This window comes from Bidens hawaiensis, unplaced genomic scaffold, assembly GCF_021521415.1.
Source record: "Bidens hawaiensis isolate Kalapana, Puna unplaced genomic scaffold, B.hawaiensis_p1.1 tig00060341_1, whole genome shotgun sequence".
Classification (NCBI taxonomy): Eukaryota; Viridiplantae; Streptophyta; class Magnoliopsida; order Asterales; family Asteraceae; genus Bidens; species Bidens hawaiensis.
This window is the reverse complement of record NW_027500892.1, coordinates 2,254-27,024: the sequence shown is the minus strand read 5'-3', so window position 1 is coordinate 27,024 and position 24,771 is coordinate 2,254. Positions and strand designations below refer to the sequence as shown.

At 34.3% G+C, this 24,771-nt stretch overlaps 1 protein-coding gene across 1 annotated transcript; it reads left to right on the top strand.

Annotated features, from left to right (window-relative positions):
• Nucleotides 1-9,783: 9,783 nt before the first annotated feature.
• On the top strand, nt 9,784-23,809 carry LOC143603036 (ubiquitin-like-specific protease 1D). Its single transcript, XM_077079965.1, has 11 exons — nt 9,784-10,047; nt 20,555-20,612; nt 20,747-20,930; nt 21,008-21,056; nt 21,150-21,214; nt 21,293-21,325; nt 21,405-21,500; nt 21,611-21,698; nt 22,615-22,712; nt 22,970-23,092; nt 23,178-23,809. The coding sequence occupies exons 1-11, from the start codon at nt 9,784-9,786 to the stop codon at nt 23,542-23,544; spliced, it is 1,425 nt and encodes a 474-aa protein (XP_076936080.1). The 3' UTR covers nt 23,545-23,809.
• The last annotated feature ends 962 nt before the right edge of the window (nt 23,810-24,771 follow it).

Genomic DNA, 24,771 nt, shown 5'->3' with positions numbered 1-24,771 from the left:
CATAATTTGCCTCCAGGTTGTCCCACTCTCTTTTGTGACAACAAAAGTGCCTTGTTCCTAACGCAAAACCCGGTCTCACATAAATGTGCGAAGCATATCAATCTTGATTACCATTTTGTGAGTGAGCTTGTTGCTTCTGGGAAACTTCGAATTGCTTTTATTCCTACCAAGCTTCAGGTTGCGGATATTTTTACCAAGAGCCTCTCCCGATCCCAGTTTGAGTTTTTTCGAGATCGGCTAGGATGTGGACCGCCACCGTTCCGCTTGCGGGGGGATGTTAACGTGTCTTAATTCTTGTCCATTCCTTTTCTTTTATTCGTTGTGTCTATCCATTTTTCCTTTATTTATTGTTTGTGGTTTTGTATCTGTGTATATATAGATGTTATCCACCATATAGTGAGGTATTCCAATTCAATCTATCCACACTTATGTCAGAATATGTTAAAAAGATTTAGACCCAAATTCATTATTTTAGACCAATTTTTTTTCAACTAAAAAAATGTTGAGACCAAATGGTAAAACTGAATCCAAATCAAGAAACAAAAATACGAAATCAAACGGTTTTCAAAAACTAAGAAATGTTTTTTTTTTTGGTTTGACCCTAAAATCTACCCAAATCAACTCCTACTTAAGACACATGAGTTGGGTTATCTTACATCTCAAACAGGTCAAATTAAGAATGCTAAAAATCCTTAAAGACAAACAACAATATGCATCACCTTATAACCAGTTAAAGCACTCTGCATTAAGCTGAGAGACCTCAACCAACACCTCTTCTTGTAATGATTCAACACAAATACCTTATCTAATATAAAAGCATGTTTTTCTCTTTTCACAAGAAAAAAAAAAGTAAAAACAAAAGAATAAAAAAACATGGTCAAAAGTCAACTCTGCACAAATCATAAGTCTTTATAGTACCATGTTGCAATACCTCAATACCGAGACCAACAACTTTTTTGTTGTTACAGGAATAGAAATCGCCTTAGGTTCATCATCAGTAGCATCATCAAACAATAAAGGCTCACAAATACCCGTACATTCCCTTTTTAATTCCTAACGCATAAAAAAGATGTTACCATGATTATTCGTTTAAAAAAATAAATTAAAAAAAAATGAAGCTTACTAATATTGTGTTATGTAACTTTTGCACAAGGATTCTCCTTCAATAAGTTTGATTTCTGCCTTAGCTAAATGTAAGTCAGAATTGACCTTTTTTCTGTTCTTCATATCATGTTCTTATCTAAAATGCTTTTTGGTTTGATCCTCTCATTCAACAATGCTTCAAATGCACAAAGATTCATTAACTAAAGAAAACAAAGTGTATAACTATATATAGATAGAGAGTGAGAAAAGAGCACATACCATAAGGAGTTATATTATTAGAGATGATAACAGCCCTTGAGACTCCTTTACCACTGTAGTACAAGATACATGACTGTTTCTTCAATCTAATTCTTACAATATAAAGATAAAAATGTAAGTGGTGTAAGCGTATCATGGGCTTAAAGAAATTATCAATATTGATATAAAATGTTTGAACTTGGAATTTTAAACTTTAGTGTCTCTTATCAATTTTACTGCCATTAGTCTAGAAGGTAATTTGATTATCATCAGAATATTCAAGAACTCCAAGGGATAAATTTGAACAATTACAAACTGAAAGATTTCATATGTAACTCACCAGAATTGAAAGGCTTATAATCCTTTGTGAATTGTGATTATGTCTGATTCCATGAAGTGGCAAGGATAAGGCCACCTGAAATCACCAATTTGATTATATACACGAAAGCATATATGCCTCAAGTAAGGAAAGTGAAACTCACCATGAAAATATTTCCTTCCCACAAGTTAACCGTGATGTTATCACCAGCCCAACATGGGAGTAACTGGCACCAAAATACAATATCAGAAAGCACAAAAGCACCTGCTCAACAATTAAAATATGAGAACATACCTACTTTATCGATGGTGTGGATGTGGTGGAAGATGGTTGTTCGGCCGCGTTGGTGCATGCAAACGAAGGTGGCATAACCTAAAAATTAAAACCCTAAATTGAGACATACAGCCATGGAGAATAAGCAAGCACGATGAAGAAGGATGCAAATTAAGAATTAGATCTGATCTACTTAGAAAATTAGGGTATGCACCTTTGCAAAATAAAATAGCAGAGGACGATGTGTCGCCGGAGAAGTCAACCATCGGAACTCCGACGACGTGTTGAAGTCGGAGGTGGAATGGAACCACGGGGATCATAAAGAAAAGTGAAAAATCTATGTTGATAACTGCTCAGTTGGAGGGAAATTAGGGTTTAAATTTCAGAGTCCTAAATCAACGTTCTGAACTTAGGGGAAGCCACGTGTCAAAACCAATTTCAGTGAAAATAAAGTAGGGGACTATTTGTGAATGACACCTGTCCCATTAAAACTTGTTTTATTATAATAGTAGATTTATTTAAAACAGGTTCATAGGGTTGCACTAATTTGACAGGTCGAATGAGTCAAATTAGTTAACGGGTCTACACGGTTACACTAATTTGACAGATCGAATGAATCAAGTTTGTTAAGAACCTGAACCAATTAACTTTAAAACGACCCCATATTGGTTAGAATATATATTTGACGGGCTGAATGAGTCAATTTCGTTATAAAGTTGACGTATACGCATTAATTTCAATCCATATACTTTATAACAAGCATATATAACTTATATAGTTATTTGATTATATCCAACCCGGGTACTACATGGGCTATAATCTAGTACATAAATAAAGAAAAGGCTCTAGTACCACCGAAAAACTTTCATGTATAACCAAAATAAGTCTTGTACAAGTAGTCTATGCATAAGGTACAAATACTCTCTATAGGATATTATCTTTTTAGGTCGATTTAAGAAATGCGTGCATCGGAGTGCATCATGCGATTTAGATTGCATCATCCTCACATGGCATCACCTGATGTGCTTTTAGCATCGCGCCGTGCGATGCGCGCATTTTAAAACCAAGCTTGATATGCCCTAGACCATACCAATAGTTTTGCTGGGATTTATTGGGTATGTCATACCGTTGCTGCTAAATTACACTACGAAGTCTACGATGGTAGAAAGAAACAAAATAATTTAGGTAAGGCTAATTTCAATGGATACAGGGGTATAGATGCACCCGAGATGGAACAAGACTATGGGCCTCAAGCTCGGGTGGTGCTTGCAAAATTAATTGGCAACAAAAGCTTGATGATTAATGCCTACTATATGGATCCAAATGGGCGTTATATTTCCTATGTGTATTGTGAAGGCGTTCTCATACAGGTATTCTCGTTTGTTGAGTTAACAGTTGTGTTAACAAATGTAATGAGACTAATATGAAAATTATGCAAAAAAACACTCTTACGGGTAGGAGCTGCACATCGTGTTCCTTGGTTTGACAAGGCCAAGGAGTTTGTAGAGGTACCTCTTTCAAGCTACATGTTTGCGCTAACAAAAATATACAATTTTTTTTGTTATGAAAACAAGTTAGTGGCTTGATATCAGGACGCTAGAGTTTCCGTTAAGGGACACATTGGGTTGTTCGCGAAAGATGACTACATGTACCCATGGGATTTTAAAGAAATGAACCCGCAGTATTAAACCAAACCCGCAGTATTAAACCAAAAAAAGGTAAGTTTCCTTAATATGAGTATATTTGTAACACCTTATTTTCTTGCGAAAATCATTATGACACATTAAACTTTTATTCTTTAAAGTTCAATTGATAGTTTAGTTTATTTTATTTTATTTTGTTGCATAGTATTTTATAATTAATTAATAATATTAACTAGTAGGAGAAACCCCCGCACTGTGGGGGACAGTTGTCAAAGAGTTAAATTTAAGTGACAATGTGACAAGCTTTTATAATGGCTGAGATGCTATATGGATTGCATACATAGATATGACACTTTTTTAAAGGTTTTTCAGTAGTTGGCATGATAGATTTCTGCAGCCACACAAAAAATTGTTGATTTTGTTACAACCTTGTTAGACAAAAGGGTTGTCACCATGAGAAGTAGAAGGGGTTTGCTGTTGTTGTCTAGTGGCTGATGCTATAAGCTTTGTTATGTGCCTCTGTTAAGCTTGTTTTCTTTGTCTCGTGGCTTACATCTGTAGAAAAGAAAGTGACGTTAAGATTTTGCCATCGAGTTGGATTCAAAATGAATGAGGTGAATTGTTATAGGGTGAACATTATATTTGCAAAGTAGTTGTATCTGAACATAGAAAGCTGTTGGTATTCCTGTATTAGAACCAGAAATAATAAATAGAAACAATAAATGATAACGGTGAACCGGGCTTGTGTTTGACACAATTCCCTTAAACAGATTCGCGGTCTGTTCCCAGGGTACTCCGGTTCGAAGCAGTAGCGGACTGTCGGACTTGATCACTTATCTGAAACGAAACCGTAATAATGATGCAGCGGAGAGGATGAGAGAGTTGTGTGTTTTCTCGGGTTGTATGAAATGAAGCATTTCATCTAGTTTTATAACAATAAAACTCATAACTTATTGTTGACCATTAGTGCATAATAATAACTAGTAATTATCATAATAATGGTCATTAGTACAATGAAACCGAAAGATAATAATCATTATTGATTAATGATCATTAATATCATTGACTATTCAGTTAAGAGAAACTGAAAATTAATAATCATTACTGAATAATGATCACTAATGTCATTGACTTTCAGTTACGAAATGCACCAGCGAGCAGTCTCAAAAAACAAGTGCAAAAAAACTGCCTCACACGGGCCCAGGTTTTCGGAGTTGCATTCGTGTCCGCGGGACGTGCGGGCATGCACGAGTTCGAATAATTTACATCCAGAAACCCAATTTTGCACCCCCTGCGCGTGGGTAGTAGTTGTAGTAAAACACATCACAAAGCTTCAAATGAGTAGTAAAGGTTGCATCTTATAAACCACTCTTCACTTTGTTCCCAAACCGATGTGGGACAAGTTTTACCACTTCCATTTTTAAGACATTCATTCACACACATATATACCCAAAATTCCAACAATCCCCCACATGAATGGAGGTCGAAACAACATTATTTCGATTGGATTTCAGCAGTTGAATCTTGCATACAATAGGTAGATGTTACTCTTTGAACCTTTGCTTATGAAACGCACTTAGCCCACTGACTCCGAGTAGACAGCGATGTCTTTGAACTCATCTGTCGTTTGTGTAGACGACAATGCAATTCACACAAGACTCTCCCTGACAAAGTCAAGTCCTCAAAGTTATGTTCGTTATGGTCATGAACATGAGCCTGGTTCTGCGAGAGCCATAAAGTATTGTGCCCCAACAATAACCTTCGAAGCGACCCCACTTCTCTCTCACATAGGTGATTCACCATGTATGGTTACCTTAGTCGAATCATTAAAAGCCATAGGCTTAGCCTCACACTTGTCACTTTTAGGAATGGACTAGGAAGTTTACCAACCATGTAGTAAACTACCTTTTAAATACATAGGGTTATTCCCCCCACAGTGACCTCATTAATTCACACAATTAGGTTTTTCTGTTGAACTCAATTCTTGGGATCTCCAATCTGTTGAGTTAGGTTTCCTTCGTATGAACCTTTAATTTTTCAAGGGCTTTAGTCTCATTCCCATGGACGACTTCTGAACTAACTCTCTACTTAGGTCTTTTGTTAGCGGATCCGCAATATTATCCTTTGACTTCACGTAGTCAACAGTGATAATTCCAATAGAGATTAGTTATCGTGCCGTATTATGTCTACGTCTAATATGTCTGTTCTTACCATTATACATTGTGCTATGAGCTCTGCCAATTACCGATTGGCTATCATAATGTATACAAATGGCCGATGCCGACTTAGGCAATCTTGGTATATCCTCAACAAATTGACGTAACCATTCTGCCTCTTCGCCCGCTTTATCTAGGGTGATGAATTCTGATTCCATCGTGGATCTAGCTATAACCGTTTGCTTAAACGATTTCCACGATACAGCAGCACCTCCAAGTGTGAATACATACCCACTTGTTTCTTTGGAATCATTCGTGTCAGATATCCAATTTGCATCATAGTGTCCTTCAATAACTGGCGGATATCTGTTATAATGCAACCCGTATTCCCGAGTGTATATTAGGCACCGAAGCAACAGAATCACACAGTTCCAATGAATGGAACTTGGGTTGCTCGAGTATCTTCTTAGCTTGCTTACAGCATTTGCTAAGTTTGGTTAGTACAACTCATAAGATACATCAAGCTGCCGATAATTCTTGAGTATTCCAACTGGTTAACGGGTTCACTTCTATTCTTAGCTAGATAGGCATGATTTTGCATATGATTTGGATCCAAAATGAATGAGGTGAACTGTTATAGGGTGAACATTATATTTGCAAAGTAAGTAGCATCTGAACACATAAAGCAATGTTCTTAAATTGGATGTTAAAAAAAGAACAATATGTTGTGTTTATACTGTAACTCGGATGCTTCAAGTTTAGACCATAGAAAAAAAAAAGAACAATCTGTTATGTTTATACCATCTACAAACGCATGTAACTTTACACCATATAAACAGAATTTAGAAGGAAAAACATAATAAGTATGAGGTATGATAAAAATCTATTATATTCAGTAACAATGTGAAAGAGAACTTGTTCTGACCAATAGTAAGTTCTTTAGCTAATATATTTATTATGTTTAAAGGTAAACCATAAAGCTATGAGTGTGTATTTTGACCAAGTATGATAAATGCGGAAAGTGTTAGGGATTCGGGTATTGCAAAACACACACAAATACAATAATACTGCAAGAGAAAATAATAAACAAAGATGACACACGAGATTTACGTGGTTCGGTCGGCTGACCTACGTCCACGGGCTGCAACCAGGATACTTTTATTATTGCTTTCTGCCTCACTCGTGATGAGGATATTACAAGTACAACGAATATATATAGAGAGCATATTAGGTTTTACAACTTAATCCCCAAAAACAAATATTGGGCCATAATTAAATAATATGGGCCAAACTTGCCACTAGTCTTCACTTAATTAATCTGCCACAAAATATGTCTTCTAACTCGGGCCCAATTAAGCCTCCATAAACCCAACAATCTCCCACTTGGAGGCTTGATAATCTTCAAACTGCCTACCGATGATCGTCTGTACCTCTTGTAATATTCCTCATCTTCCTGGTTGCATCTGCCTTCTCATCAGTTAACCTGAAGGCCCGTTGAAGCTCCCTGGAGCTCCAACACATCAGTCATGGCTACACCTGCCACTGACTCGTTCTCTGTCCCTACCGGCTCCCACTTACACAAACTGCCGAATCCTAGAATACCTTGAGAACAAACAACACTCTCCATATTTAGCAGGTAATCTTCTGGAGAGACTTTAACCGCTGAAATACCGGTTCTCTTAACCCACCGTCTGGTAACTCTGGCTAAAGCTTTGACTGGTCGACTGCCAGTGCTCCCACTGCCACGAAAACCCCTGACTGGTTTCTCTGAACCTTTTCTAGCACGTTTAACCTGAATCTGACCTGTGGCTCTGGGTTTATCTCTTGCAAAACAAACCTTCTTCTGCCCACTAGACACTGTGAACCAGACTTTGGTCTTCTTCTGAACTAGGTCGGTCACCCCCTCAGACGATAGATGTAACATCACGAAAATTTTGGTCCAAATTTGACAAACTAATAAAACTTAAGGACTAAAAATATTCATGACAAAAGTAAAGAGAAAAATAAGATAAAGAATAAAGATGAGTTTGTGTTAAGGAATGGAGTAAGGAGACTCCATCCCACATCGGAGAAAGAAATAAAAATTAAGCACTTTATAAGGAGAGAACATTCCATGGAAATGTTCTTATGTAGCCAATCACTCTCCCTTGTCCTAGCGGAGGGTGCGAAGCACCCGACGGGCATGGGCACGGGCTTGGGCGTAATGTGGCGCTTTGATGGCGCACTTTGCACTTCGCATCGCCAAGAGCCGCCTTTGTATTTTTGGATGATGATGAGATGAAATCAAGATATGGCAAGTTACCAAAAGATCAGGGACTAAAAATGAACAGATTCAAAGTTTTGCATCTTCGCGATACGCGAAGAATCCACGTTTTGCATCTTCGCGATACGCGAAGATGCAGGACCGTGGCGAGACCGTAGCGACACGTGGCAGGCCTAGGTGACACGTAACGACACGTGGCATGCCTACGCGGCGACTCAACGAAGCTATACGCGAAGCTGCTTCGCGATACGCGAAGTTGCACGAAAAATTCTATAAATAGGTCGGCCATGGGGATTTCACCATTCATCCCTCACATACTCCAAAACACCTACATTACCTCGATAAGCGTGCCACGACCCCGATATGGCGATATCCCGACAAGTCTTACCTCGAAATACGTGCCATAACTCTACCTGGTTACTCTCTCTCGATCTCTCTCCGAGTAGAAGTGCGGTCGAAGTAGAAGTGCGGTCCAAGTAGAGCATAAGCGTTTCGAGTAACAAGCCATTCGAGGTAGGGGTTCTGCCCGATTATTATATTATAAATGGCTTAGACCCTAGTCAGGGATATAGCCTGTACCTTGATTTTATAAAAGTGGAAATAAGATTCCATAAAGTCGAGATTATAGATAAAAATAATACTTCTTTATTATATATAAAAATTTTATAATAAAAGAAAGTTGAAATTTATGTTTCTTCATGAAGAAGAAACAAAGGTTTATAAATGATTAACAAAAGAAAGGACTAGAGGTCCTTATATTTATAAAGGGATAAAATGTCAAGGTAAAGGTTATGCAATCGGACTAAAGGTCTGAAGCTAGATCGTTGATCTAGTACTTATAAAATGTTATTCTCGTACTATAGGTCCGAGGTAACGAGACAAATTGGTGAGAAACACCAACCAAGAAGAAAGGTGAATATGTCCAACTTTTTATAAAACAAGTGTGTGAATGTTTGCATGGGATTATATCCCTAAAACTTTATAAACAAAAGTAATGCTGGCCCTCAGGCTATTATATACGTTTGTCTGGATCCTTACATATGTGGGTAGACGATGGGCACACCGCACCACACTTGCTAATGCCTCAGCCACATTGGGCCGGACCTAAGTAATGTCCGAGAGGGGATTATCTCGTGTATATTGAATAGTTGCTAAGACCTCGATGCTGCGGTATAGCTGAGAGGTTTCAAGTATCACTGGAGGTTTATAATAGTATATTTAACTTGGTTGTTTCCTAAGCCACAATGGGCCGAGTCATAAGATACCCGAGGGGATAACTAAGTAACTTAAATGTTTTGTGTCAGCGTGTTCACCAGCATGTGTTGCTGACGTATTTTTATAACTGTTTTACAGGTAATGGATAATAGGTGTTTGGAGAAGAAGAGTAGCCGTTAGACGATCTGATAGCTCAATGGATGTTTTATAAATAAAATAATGAGAAACATGGTTTTGTAATCCAAACACTTATGTACAAATTAACGAGTGTTTTAAAATCCCGTCTTTTAAATATAATAATATTTTAATAAGTCTTCCGTTTTATAACCCTAAACTCTGATATATTTACAAAACAGGTACCAACGTTGGGTGTCACGCCCAGGCCCTGAGCCGGGGTGTGACAGGTGTTGGTATCAGAGCCATCGATCTTAGCGAATTAAGTATATAAGTATACCTAAGCTTTGATCAGAGATAAGTTTTAATATTATTATATAAGGATAAGATAGGTTGGTATTGTTTCCTATCCCTTATCATTCTAATCTTTTCTATCCCTTATCATTCTTATCCTCATAGATGTCGATATTCAAGAAGATGATAGAATCCTTCTACGAAGAAATGAGACAAGCAGGTCATCCAGAACCCATCATTCCTCCTGATGGTCAAAGTGATGAATACTATGCTAACTTCTTCGACCAGGACAGACCCTTCACACCAGTGGTCCCATTTGGGAATCAACCCATTTACTTCCCAGGCACAGAACAATTGCCAATCAACATTCCAAGTGATCCGCCATCCCCGAAGAATCATCCTTCCAATGATATGGAGATTGATGAGCAGGCTAAAACCAATCCTAAGGAGTGTTTATATATAGGGTTCCCCGCAGCGATCCCATCACATCTTAAAATAACGTGCTTATATTTTCTCAGAATTTAAAATAATACTACTTAAGAAACCTAAAGACTTACTTCAAACTCCTTAGATATATTCACGTTACATCAAAATGCTTATATATAGGGTTCCCCGTAGCATTCCCACCACACTTTAACATATCGTGCTTATACTTTCTCAGAATTTGAAGTATTACTACATAATAAAATTTCATTCATAAACGTACGCACCTGTGAACTTGTATTTATAGTCGCGAGCTATAAACATTTATTTACCTTGCATCAGTTTACTCATGTCTTTCTACTAAAACTACTTAAATTAACTAGAACTAGAATACAAGAATATTGGTGACGATCCTATCCCCGAAAAATGTTTGAGAATCTAGGAATTTTAGGAATATAGGCATACAGCTTAGACAACCCGACTTACATGATTTTCAAAAAGAAAAACATTGCGTCTAGAATTAGAGCATACAGCGTAACTAGACTTACATGGTTTTCAAAAGAAAACAAGGCATTGTTAGATTTACATGATTTTCAATCAAAATCAATATTAACATGGTTTTCAAAAAGAAAAGGCATTGTTAGATTTACATGATTTTCAATCAAAATCAATACGTGAGATATAATAGAATAAGTAGACTTACATGATTTAGCTACGATCATCGCGTGTTGAGACATATGATTTCCAAAGAAATCAATGCATATAGAATTAGTAGACTTATATGATTAAATATAATCAAAGCGTGAGTGTATATGAATAACCTAGTAACCTATAATAATCTAGAATATAAATGGGTACTGAAGAATATAGATTGCGAAATATGTATTTAAGAATTGGTCGAATTGGTATAACAAGATTTGGATCGAAGATTTTCAAAGAATGGAAATAGAATAGTATGATGTAACGTAGGAAAAGGTAGGTATCAAACCCTAATCACCCTATAACCATTTCCAGCCGTCATTGGACAAAAATTATGAGTTCTTGGGTCACTTTGGGAGCTTGTGGGTGATTAGGAAGATTAGGGGTCATCAACATCGATGTATGATCATTAATTGTAAGTGTTTCATCGATAATAACTTGTTTACGTGCTTGTCTATTGTTCATGTTGAAAAACCCTAATAAGATATGAAATATTTCTGTAATATGGAGGTTCTATGATGGTTGTAATGATGTTGGTTCGTTTATTGGTGTGGTAGAACATTAGGGTGGTCGTATACATGATTATTGATCGATCTTTGTTGAAATAAGAATGCTGACAGCTTTGTACTTGCTTATTGTTTCGACTGTAACTTGATCATAAACGATGGTTTTTAATATATTCTTGATTCTAGGATATAGTTCGTCGAGTCTAGTTTCCAGAAAGTTATGAATTTTGATTTTTTGGATATACAGAAGATAGGTTTTATGATTTTACAAGATTGCATGTCTAATCTGATTTGGGAAGATGTTTTCTGGTCTAACTTTCCGACATCATAACTTGAGATTAACAAAGCCAAATGGGTTGGTTCCACTTTTGGAACTTATTATTATGAGTATTGTAGACAACCCAATTGGCCTTGCATAATTTGGATAAATGAGTTGAGAGAACCATGAAAATACTTTTTGTTGCGCAATCTACTGAACTGTTTGTACCTATCTGCAATAATTGAATTATTGTGAGCTTTTCATATATTATAAAAATATAATAAAATTTTTTTGAGAAACCTAATCAATATATTCTACTGTGATAAATTTTGTAGAATTTATCTTTGAGTTTTGCATAGTGAATAAAATCAGTTTGGACGTGCTAGAATCTGTCTCGTTAACTGAATGATCATAATTCTTTGCCATGAAATGATGTGTGGATACATGTTAGGAATTTTTGGTACATTTGACATTACTTATTATCACCAACGAGTCGTCAGGTCAAGTTTGTGTTTGTGTGTGAGTCCATACGTGAGTCTTAGAGTTTTGTGTTATTAAACACATTCTCATAACTTAAACACTTGTACTAGGTAACACTTAACGAGTCAAGTGCATTCTTTTGGCTTTTGTGAAAAGTCTATTACACGCGTCACCAGGTGAGTTCATGTTTTTTCCTAGTTGTTTTCTGGATTGAAAACAACAAGACTATTTTCATATACTTGTGGATTAAAAACAACAAATCTATTTTCGTATACTTGTTTTCTGGATTGAAAACAACAAAACATTTTCCTTACTTGTTTTCTGGATTGAAAACACAAAACATTTGCCTATACTTGTTTTCTGGATTGAAAACATAGACATACTTACATACTGGTTTTCTGGAGAAAAACGCAGCGACTTATTTTGGATTTATGTAGTTTCTTTTATATCACAAGTGTATACAAGATGCCCTCATATCACTTAAAGTCCTTACATACCTTGAACCGTTAGGATGGGATCGCGGGGAAATTTAAGTAGTACTACTGGGTTTGACAAACCCCACCTGCTATAACTCGACTAGAGGTTGGACGGGTGTAAATTTTCCTAACACACATCGCCAATGTTTTGTGATAGACCTGATAAGAAGGCATACAGACAGTCAGCTTCGGTTCAAACGTCTAGTAGCTTGTATATGGGTTAGCTACCCTGGTATATTTGAAAAGTACTAAATCCACATACACAAATGATGCTACGTATACTATCTATACTATATATATTACTTTTTACTACAACTTATGAACTCACCAACCTCGTGTTGACCCTATACTTGCCCAGGTTGCTAGATGTGCTAAGGAGTGGATTGCATTGCATACATCTGGAGTCACATTTGTCGCATGAACTTTTTATTTCACATTATTTACATTTGATGGGTTGTGCATGTTTGAACACATGGTTCATTGTTTTTAAACCATTTACTTTTACGCTTCCGCAAAGCTTAAAATTGTTTGGATTGGATTTTGTGTTCTCATGTTTGAATGAGACTTAAATAAAGGTTTTGAATATTTTAATTTGGTTGTTTGGTATAATGAACGAGCTAGATCCTGGTATGTCACTCGTCTCGCGGTAAAACTCCGTTGGTCGAAATTTGGGGGTGTGACAGGGGTGTTCTCAGGAACGATGTCGGCGTTGACGTTAGGGTTTCTAGCGGAGACGAAAGTGGTGAAGAATGTCCCGACAGATGGTCTCAAGAGATGAAAAGGGTCATCCTCAACTTAGATCCGGTAGCAAGGTGGAGTACCGGTAGTTGTGTAGTCAGATCTTACTAGATCGGTTTTCTGGCAGCGGCTTATGGTGGTGTTTCTGGTTTTTTCGGGTGATATATTGACAATTAAGGTAAATTGCTTATTGAGAACTTCATATTTATGATGGTTAACATTGTTAAAATTGAGTTTTCTATAGTAATCCGTTGCTTTGCTCTTTATATAGGTTTTTAGTTTAGTAATATGTGGTTATATGTTAGAAGAACACATGGATTTGGTGAGTTATTTGAAAATTTAGTTTTGTTTAGTCTCTAACTTAATTGATAGAGTTCTTGATTTTGGTTTAAAGTTGTTTGTTACGATTTCTAAGTTGATTTATATGGTTTGTTTCTTATCACATATATACACATTGAAATTTGTATGATGAGTTTTCTTTACAAAAATTTGCAACAAATCTCAATTATAGAAAGATTAAATCGATTTATTTCAGGTGGGTGGCCTTGAGTTCTTGTTGCAGAAACCAAGCACGTGAAGCTGATCTGATTCGAGGTATCCTAACCGTTTCACTATATTTTGTATATTTATGTTCAATTTTTATCTTCATTGATTAGCTTGTCTTTCTTTTGATTATTTGTTACATACTAGGTTTTAACAATTTGTTTGTGGCTTGGACTTTTAGTGCTCACCTTCGTCAAGGAGGACGGGAGAAGCTGGTACTGGGTAACTTATCTTCCAATGATGGATTGAAAAGGTGATCATTTCCTATCTTGATTCTTGACCACTTAATATTAAAATCATTTATTATCACGTTTGGTTCGTTTACTGATGCGTGTTCTTTAAAATGTTGGACTAAAGCAAGCACTTAATGCCGCAAAATATCTGTGTGTGACTATTTAATGAAGCTTAAAAAGCCTGGAATGTTTCTTTCATGTAGCGATAAGATTTAAAGGTTTTTGAATTTATAATTACACTTTAATAATGTACTATATTTTTTTTAATGTTTGGGTTGGAAAAAAAGTAGGGTTCGGGCTAAAATATATGGGTTACATTATTTATTATGCGTCAAAACGAGTTTGTGTCGGGTTTGATGCGATTTCCTTTGAAACTAAATATTATTTTAACTGGTAAATTTCTGATCATTTTGATGCAAATTCTCTTATCAAAACGATTTCATTTTATTTGTAGTAATTTCTTTTCTTATTATTGCTATTTAATACGATCTGTTTTTAATCTAAATTCAAATAAAAAAAGTTTTGGAATTCAAAATCTTAACCAGGTCAAATAAGAAGAGGATTTTGATTCGAAAGACAAGGGCACATGCACCAATCAGCCGGTGTCCCGATGATTGAGTATTATGTGTCTTATGTCCAAGGCTTGATTCAAAACTACTATCGAGCCGGGGGTCTCACCGGAAGCAGCCTCTCTATCCCTATGGGATAGAGGTAAGGCTGTCTACATCTTACCCTCCTCAGACCCTACCATAGCATTGCTATTGGTGGGATATACTGAGTACGATGATGATGATATGATGATGATTTTGATTCGAGATAACAACGAACATATAAATTATAAAGTTTTCAGTTTATTAGTTATGTATGATAAAAGTATTATATGCCAGCTTATTAATTGGCATGACCTTTTCACAAGTGAGCTCTAGATCAACACTTCAGCTCGCTAAGTTAAACAAGCCGAGCCTAAGCTCGGTTCATTGGCTCAAAATTTAATAAAGCCATACTAAAGTGTGATGGGCGTAAATGTTGCAAATGAGATATAAATGAAAATACATGAACAAACATAAACTTATGAACATGAGCATGAACAAATGTTCACGGACATAATTGAACGAACCAAACACGTGTTCAGGGAATTTAAAAGATTAATTTAAAAATTGTACCTTTAATTCAGGGAATTTAAAATATTATATTGCTTTTGTGGGTTGTTCAAAAAGCTCATAGCTATGAGTCGAGTCGGAACTTATTGTAAACGAGCCAAGCTAGAGCCAAAGTAAGCTTGGATCGTTGGTTTGCTTGTTAGGCTTGTTTAAATTAAAGCTCAAATTTTAACATATGTAAGCTATAAATTTGTACTTTAATAGTTATGCTTTAGGTATTTTATTAATTTTTTCAGGTTTACTTTCAACCTGTGAACCGAGATTTGAAAAATCTCAACATGGACATGTGAGTCTATTAATCAATTTTGTTGCTTTTTTACAATTCAAGTTTGGAAATTGAAAGTTCGTATATTTTGTTAGGATTTAGAAGATGTTATATGTTTCTTAGCTACAACAGTGATTGATTATTATTAGTTTTTTGTTAGTTCAAAGATCATATGGATGCCATTAAGACTTTATGGAGAATGGCAATTACTAAATTGACTTACAAATAAAAATGGTTTCAAAGATTTGAAGATGGTGGATATTAAAAGAATATAGTTTCATTGTTCTACAAACCGGTCAATCCTGATATGAACATGGTATGTATAATTATTTGTCTTTTATGCTAATGGTATAATCATAGTATCTCAATACTAATATATTCATCAAATAATATATTTAGGAGGTACCTTGCTAGGTTTTAATTCAAGATTTATAGATGGGTTAATAAGTGAGCCACGCTCGATCCCTCTTAAATTAAAATGAGCCGAGCTCAAGCCTAAACGGATTTGTATGACAATTTTGCTGATATGAGCATATGATCATCGATCTAATACTATTCTCCTATGAATGACTTAATTTCACGCACATAAAATGATTGAAATTTATGATCCGGTTACAATTTTTGTTGTTTATTACCTTTATTTGCTGTTTTGATGCTCGTAGTTAATATATTTGCTCAACAAAGTTGCTTAGGTTAAACTTAATTTGTTGATGAAGATGAAAATTGCAATCTGCATTGATGTTTTCATTCAGTTAATCAATTGTATTTTGAACTAGATGCATTTTAAATATTGATCAAATATAATTTCATGTGCTATTAGACACTGAATTAACGATGTATTTTTCAGTTTCCTCCACAGCCATTGGTGATCTGCAGCATCAAACTAGATAAGTGTCATATTCTTTATTCAGTTAATCAAAGTGTGATCTGAAGGTTATGATGGTGCCTTTTGGTTTTTTGATATGTAATCTACTTTCTTATATAATATGTTTCATTGCCCTCCAATGTTTTGCCTCATTTCACGTCTTTTATATGCACACCAATGTTACGAATAAGAAAACACGCATAATTACTGTGCAATATATCATGAAAGGATTGATAAACTAATAGAAAACGAGTACCATATGGTAAATTATTGACACCCGCGGCATCGCATAGGTTCCCTACTAGTATTCTTATATATATGTTGCGTACAAACGTTTTATGTATTTCTCGCAAATCTTTATTTGAATATAATCAATTAATCTTGTATATAGAACACAAGCCCATGCATTTACTTAGGTTTAAAAGCTTGGTGTATAGATTTATGCATATCTCCAAGGAATATCAAGAAAAGAAGTGACCATGTGACTTGATATTTTTGAATCTTTTAATTATTCTCTATTCAATTATACGACTAAGAAATAAGTTAAATATGTATACAGATTCAATTATTGCTGGTCCCGATCATTTAACAATAGGCACTACCACACATGATGGAGGGGGGGGGGGGTGTTAAATTTGGCCAAGTGTTATTCTCATCTATTGCGGGTTTCCTCTTGAGTGTGGAATGAAAATGATCGGGTGGGTTAGTGATTACTCAGTGATCCGAATGACCGTTAAAAAAATAATTGGTAAACTAAACAATTATCGTTTGTAATTGTGCTAGCTTACAAAAATATACAAGGACGTTAAGATTATCATTTTAAACTTGCCATCCTAAACTAGAACGGAAATTATAATCAATCAAATGTATAGAAATTAGAATGTGCTAAGTACTAAATTTGGGGTGTGAGTTTTGACAGATACAGTTTATCTTCTTTTCTAAAATGCAACATCTATTACAACTCTCATACACAATTCGAGACTTTATTATGTATTTACAATTATTATAGTGTGAACTCAACTTAGCTAAAAAGAAATCTAAACAAACCCCTAGCTCACCGTTGGAATTAGCCAATTGTTGAATCCGAGTTAAATGGCTTTTTGTCTCCAAGCTTGTCATCTTTGCCATGATTCTCCTGAGGCTCTCGTTGACAGAGTTTGTGATCATCACCCACATCCTCTTAGGCTTGAATCCCTTGCTTGACCTTTCTTTTGATTGGATTCTGACTAATATCTGGCTTATCGTCTTTCAGTTCAACTAAAAAAACGTTTTAAGTCCAATTGTGTTAGCTTATATACTAGGACTTGCTCTCTTGAGGCTAGTCTTGTACAAACGATCGTTGGTCATTGTCAACTTCATCAAAAGCTTACATGTATCATCATGTGTGGTTTAACTTAACTGCAAATATGAGTTTTGTTTTAGCGGGCGCCCTTTCACCCAAGCTCCAAGATCCGGGAACACCAATAATACCCATTCAAGTGAGTGATTTTAAGATGACAATAGCGTTATTAGATCTTGGAACAGGGGTGAGTATTCTTTTGGGAAGCTTATATAACCAATATTATTTTAGTCCACAATGAAAAGCCGATACCACCATGGTGTTAGCGACTTAACTCTCAAACTTCTTAGGGGAATAGTTACTGATGCGATTGCTATGATTGAGGACTTTTATTACCCAACCGACTTTTTGGTTCTAAATTATGTAACAGTTGACTCAAAATGACAACCAAATGTGATTCTCGACCGGGCCTTTTGGTAAATGCAAATGCTAAAATAAACTGCAGAACTGGGACAATCGATATGATATTCAGGATTAATTATTTTTCAATATTTCCAACCCTCTGGTGGTGACGAATGATTTCTGGCAGAATTGTTATTGCGTTGAATCCACATGAAAATGAGGAGGATACCATAGAGGAGTGTGTTGTTTGTGACAATATAGCGTTGGATCACATTAGAACGTTACAGGCGGAAGAAAAGGTAATTGTAACCTATGCTCTCTATAACTGTAAGGAAAGCCCACCCTGATAGAAAAATTACATGAAAGAGTTGATTCACATTCGAGACTATTGTCGAAAAGCCTGCTAGTTGTGGAATTTCCAAAACAACACGTTACCATCTGTTATCGCTTTAACGTGACTTTTCAAAATCCCTGACCGGCACATAACATTTTCGAACGAAAATTAAGCCCATAAGAAAAACAACAGGCTATCAATCGGTGCAATTTATAAGTATGATATAATTTCAAATGAATTTCAATTTAGTGATGTTTGATTTTAATAAGTTTGAAAGAAAGTAGCAATTCCAATTATGGTGGGTGTACGGTCTACTACTACTGAGCACCCCTCTTTACATTTCATCCGCTGCATCAACACATTTGATGAATCATCGACGAATCAAGAGAAGAAGACACTTTGAAGAAGAGGAAGACAATCAAGTGACCGATTTAGGAGGCATAATAATGGTGAAGCCAGATAATAATAATAATAATATAATAATAATAATAATAATAATAATAATAATAATAATAATAATAATAATAATAATAATAATAATAAGCTGGCTGCTGCAGATAATGGCGCTAAGGTCCAATCGGACAACGAGGTTTATTTACTCTTTCTTTCTTTCTTTCTTTCTTTCTTTCATGTCTAATAATTATTCATCATCATCATGTGCTGTTGTTGTATTTTCTTCCTACGCTGAAAATTAGGGTTTACTTTTAACAATATTCCCAATCTCACCTTTGAAATATGTTGCAGCAGATGCTATTGAAAATTAGGGTTTACTTTTAATAGTATTCCCAATTTCACCTTTGAAATATGTTTCAGCAGATGCTATTGAAAATTAGGGTTTACTTTCAAAGATATCCCCAAAAGAAACAAGAGAAAGTTCAAACTTACCAAAAAACTATTAATTTACTCTTTTTTTTTATTTATTTATTTCATTTTTTAATCATAATGTACAATTATTATTAAATAAAATTTTAAAAAATGTAGTTCACACATAGTTGTCGATGGCGGCTGTAGCGACCACTATACGTAGCGAATAGCTATATTGTGGCTATACAATGTTTAGTGACCTAATAGCGTATATCTAGCGACTGTTTAGGTTTTTTGTTTTTTTTTTAATTTCATGTATGACACACAGATAGTTAGTGATAGCGTATTTCCACATATAATTGCTACAATAGTTGACTTGATGTATTTCTAATTTTCTACTACTTTATCGCTAAACATGAAATAGCGGCGCTATTTCGTTGCTATCGCTACGTAGCATACAGTTGCATATATGTAACTCATGATCATGAAGTTACATATATGTAACTCGCTAACTACATAATATATATATATAGGGTAAGGATCCTAAGAGAACCATTGGCAAATTGAGAACTTTGAGAACCATTTTGGACCACTAAAAAAAACCTCTAAAAAAATATTTGAAAAATTATAAAACAAAAAAAAAACGAGAATTTTAAAAAAGTAAAAAAACCAAAATTCTTATATTTCATTCCGGTTTCATTAAAAAAAAACCGATTTTTTTTCTTTTTAATTCGTATTATACCTATACACATATGTATACTTTCATTTAATCTCTAGTTACGTAATGTACACATATGTACATTATCATTTACCTTAAATTATACATATGTGTATAGGAAAAAACATGTGTGTACATATTATACATATATGTATAATTAAAAAAACCGATTTTTTTCTTTTTAATTCGTATACCTATACACATATGTATACTTTCATTTAATCTCTAGTTACATGTACACATATGTACATTATCATTTACCTTAAATTATACATATGTATATAGGAAAAAAACATGTGTGTACATATATGTACATATTATACATATATGTATAATTTAGCTAAACCGAGAATTTTTTTTTTTTTTAGAAACCGGGATGATAAATAAGAACTTTGGTTTTTTTTAGTTTTTTTATTTTTGTGTTTTATGATTTTTTTTATTTCTGGGTTTTTTTGTGGTCCAAAATGGTTCTCATAGTTTTCAATTCCCAAAAAGTTCTCACATGATCCTGATCCTATATATATATAGGATGAGTATCATTACTGAACTCTTAAATTATTTAAGAACTCTAAGGAACTCACAATAATATATATATTTATCTGCAAAGATTAATAAGATATACAAAGAAGTAAAAAAATTAAAGAAAATTCATTGGTTAGTAGTACTTTCTCATAACTTTGTGGTTTTAACATGATTTGTTCCCTACTAGTTAGTGTATGAACATTGTTTGACTAACATATTTTTCTTAACAGGCTGATGACAAGGAATGCGAGGAGACAATACAACTTTCTGACCACAGTGATGATGATAGTACGATTCATTTTCTGTGATTTTCAATTTAAAAGTTAAAACATAGAAAAACACAAATCAGTCATTTTGGAAGTAGTGGATGATCTATTTTATTTGAATGTAATAAGTTGAAAACATGAAGTGCTTTTGTGTAGGTGCATCAAACTTTGCTAATATGTTTATGAAAAAGATGGATGAAGATGCAAGGCAAAAAGATATGCCTTACATTGTTCCTTGTCAAGGGCAAAAACTGAAGTCAAAGAGTCAACTTTTGGGTGAGAAACAGATAATCTTTGATGATGATACCAAAGTTGGTGATTCTACAATAAGTTTCTCACAGTAAGAAAATTATCTTTCATTTTTGTTTGTGCGTTATCATTATTTATTTCATGAACTTATAACTGTTTTGTTTGCAGACCAAACTCTCCTCCAGATCCGCCCTCGAGAAATTTAAGGCCAAGACCTGTAAGTGTATTTCTGTATTTCATTATATTTCCATGATATTAGAATTTCACTTTCGTGCTTCCTTCGCTTAATTGCTTATTTACATATTTATAGGCACGCGCTAAACAATTAGTGGATGTGGACCCTTTGCAAGAATTTATGGCAAATTTGGATCCATGGTAAATTAGTCTTTCTAATTTCATGCTTAATGATCTAAAATTGCAAAATCGTTTAAATTAATCATATTCAAATTTCAGCATGGAAGACGTTAAAGTCTATTACCCATCAAGGTAAGATATAACTGTCCTTTCTTCACGTTGGACGATTTAACATTTCAATGAATCCTTCACTTTCAACTGTAATTTGCAGGGATGATTCGGATGCAGTTGAAGTTAGTTATGCTGACATGGCATGTCTTGCTCCTGAAGCATATATATCATCTGCTATAATGAATTTTTACATTCGGTTAGTGCTTTGTTGTGCAATAGTTTCATTCACTTTGGCATCTTTTGAGACCCTTAAACATGGCTGCTAAAACTTTTGTTTGATAGTTTGATTTTGTTTGCTTTTAATAGATGTCTTCAGCAGTCATCATCTTCATCTGGGACTGCAACGGGCAATTTTCATTTTTTTACTACATATTTTTGTAACAAGCTGGAAAAGGTATATTACATTCCAATTTGTTTATGTTCGTTTATTTAATAAATGAACGAACATGAACAAAACCTTTTTAGTTCCTTTAGTTAAAAGAACAAACATGAACACGTGTCCCATTCGTTCATTTATGCTCATGAACATTCATTTACTTTTGTTTATGTTGTTTTTTAAGTTCGAACATTCACTTCCGTAAGTATATTCATTTGAATTTGTTAGGCCCATTACGATATAGTGCAGTTTTATGAAATTAAAATATCATAAATTACAATTTAGTCTAGTTTTATTAAACTCTTAGATCCTACACGTTGTTTTAAATATTTACTTTTAATTGGTGCTAGCTCAGCTATGTCCGTCCATATATGTTCAGTTATGTTTGCTTGTTTACATTTGTTATCCGCTCATTTATACTATTAACGAACAAGCATAAACAGACACGAACATGTTCATTTTCTTAACAAATGAATACGAACAAGAAAACCTCGTTCATGTTTGATCATTTGTTCGGTTAAGGTTAAACGAACGAACACGAGCATGCTCTGTTTGTATCTGTTTGGTATGTTTACAGGCCTAAGTACTTTTTATTGGTGCTAGCTCAGTAACTTGTGTTCATCTATGTCCAATTATGTTCGTTCATATATGTTTGTGAACCGTTTGTTTATAGGAACGTGAACGGACACGCTCATTTTTTTAGAGAACACAAACAAGAAAACATTGTCCATGTTCGATCGTGTGTTCAGTTAAAGTCAAACAAACGAACACGAACATGCTCCATTCATATTCGTTCGGTACATTTACAGGCTTACTTATTAAAATATAAACTATAATCCAACTGAGATTGTATCTATATAGAAGTTTCTTAACAATACTTGCTTTAGTTTTAAATTTATAAATGAATAATAAGTAATTTTTCTGTTTTGGATAGCTGAGCTACAAGGAAGACTCGTTTCTCAAGTTTCGAAAATGGTGGAAAGGCGTTAATATATTTGAGAAAACCTATATTTTTCTGCCTGTGCATGAAAAGTAAGCTTTTAAATTTGCATAAATATTCACAATGCTACTTGTCGTGTTCCCATTATTATTATTATTAATGATAGCATCGTTGCTAGCAGTTCTCTTGAAATCTGTGGTTGTTGGTGCTTGAATATTTGGATTGTTTGATGTGGATACGTTAAATACTCAAAATGTGAGATGATGCAGTTATTATTAGTACCACACACGACATATATTTCAGATATATATATATATATATTATATATACATTTAATTTTAATTTGCAGTGCTCATTGGAGCCTAGTGATCATATGTTTCCCTAACAAGGAAGATGAAATGGATCCAGTTTTGCTTCATTTGGACTCTCTTGAATTACATGATAGCATGTCACTTTTTAACAACATTAAAAGGTATAATAATTACATCTGTCAACCAAATTGCATGATTATAGATAACACACCTTGTGCTTGATGCATGAAAATTTTATAATTATAGATTTCTAAAAGAAGAATGGAGCTACTTAAGAAAATCAGAATCATATGTAAATATCAACATTCCAAACGAGATGTGGGAAAATCTTGACTGTAGATTAGATCACAAAAACTGTTATGGTAAACATTCTTATAAATCTGGTTTCATTGTTCTTCATGACTTTTTAATAATATCATCAGTTTTTGTTTTTATTTATTTATTTATTTATTTTTATAATTCTTTCAATCAGGTTCCACAGCAGAAGAATGAATATGATTGCGGGCTTTTTGTTTTGTTTTATATGGAACGGTTCATCAAAGACGCCCCCGAGAGGTTCACAAAGAACATATATCAATGGTACATTTCTTCACATCTCTCTTTAAACGGTTGACTACTTGACTTGATCTATAGTCGATTCTAGGGGTGACGGGCATGACCTGTTTTTCGAAGAACGGATTGATTTTGTTAAAAAGGAAATTTAGTTGATTTGGGTAATAAAAGAATTTCCATTTGGGTCAATTTGGATCCATTAAAAATAACATCAGGTCAATCTGAGTCTACTAAAATTATCTTTTGGGTCAAAACGGGTCATTCTTATAAAACTTGCCAATTTAAAACGTGTCTAAATGGGCCAGCACTCCATGATCATTGTTTGTTGCCACTAGCACCACCACCCGTCCCCCACCTAGAGGTGTGGATAAAACCGAAAAAGCTGATACATAACTAGTTCGTTGTCTGTTTCAACGAAAACTGAATTTTTGGTTCAGTTTCGATTTTGCATGTAGTTAAAAATGAAAAAACCGAATCGAACTGAATACAGTAGAAACTCGATAAATTAATACTCGATTATTTAATAAACTCTCTAAGATAATATTTTTTGCCGGTCCCGACTCGGGGATAGGGTGCTAAATTAATAATTCGCTAAAATTATAAGATAATACATTTTTGATAATTTCTTTAGACCCCATATAAAATATAAATTAATAATTCCTTATATATAGCATATTACATGAATGATTTATGAAGGTTTCTTGAAAATGACTCAATTGTCTTTTGTTTTTTTGTTGAAATCAATTTCACCTGCAAACCATAGTTACTATGAACCCATTCTTGCAATTGCTTTTGAGTGAGACTTGGATTATCCTTGTGCTTGCATAAAGCTCTTCGAATCTCGTCTGCCATTGTTGTTTTTTTCATACCTTTAAGATGGGAAGCCATGTTGTGTGTATGATTTGTTTGTGTTAACCTATTTTGATCTTGTATTTATATAGAAAATATTTTTAATGTCCATAAAGTGATACATTGAACACAAGAAGCATAATAAGGTGGGAGATTGAAGGTTTCTTTCAAATTGGGCTGTTCATTTGATATACATGCATTGTATACAATAATTAAATGGAAGCTTGAAAGGTGTTTGTAAACTAAGTATTCTACTATAAATTAATAAAATATTAATTAATATATAAATTAATAATTATTAATTTATCGATTAATTAATAACTCTTTTAATTAATAAATTTTGGTGGTCCCAAGTGTATTATTTTATAGAGTTTCTACTGTATATGGATTTTCATTTTTATTTTGAATGTTAACTGTTAAGTAGTTTATAAGAATTCAA

What these genes read in the sequence shown, in the direction of transcription:
- LOC143603036 (XM_077079965.1), top strand. Translation starts at nt 9,784, where the DNA reads ATGTCGATATTCAAGAAGATGATAGAATCCTTCTACGAAGAAATGAGA. An exon ending in TCTACAATAAGTTTCTCACA is followed by an intron (nt 20,931 to 21,007) that starts GTAAGAAAATTA and finishes TTTTGTTTGCAG; the next exon opens with ACCAAACTCTCCTCCAGATC. An exon ending in ATGGCAAATTTGGATCCATG is followed by an intron (nt 21,215 to 21,292) that starts GTAAATTAGTCT and finishes TTCAAATTTCAG; the next exon opens with CATGGAAGACGTTAAAGTCT.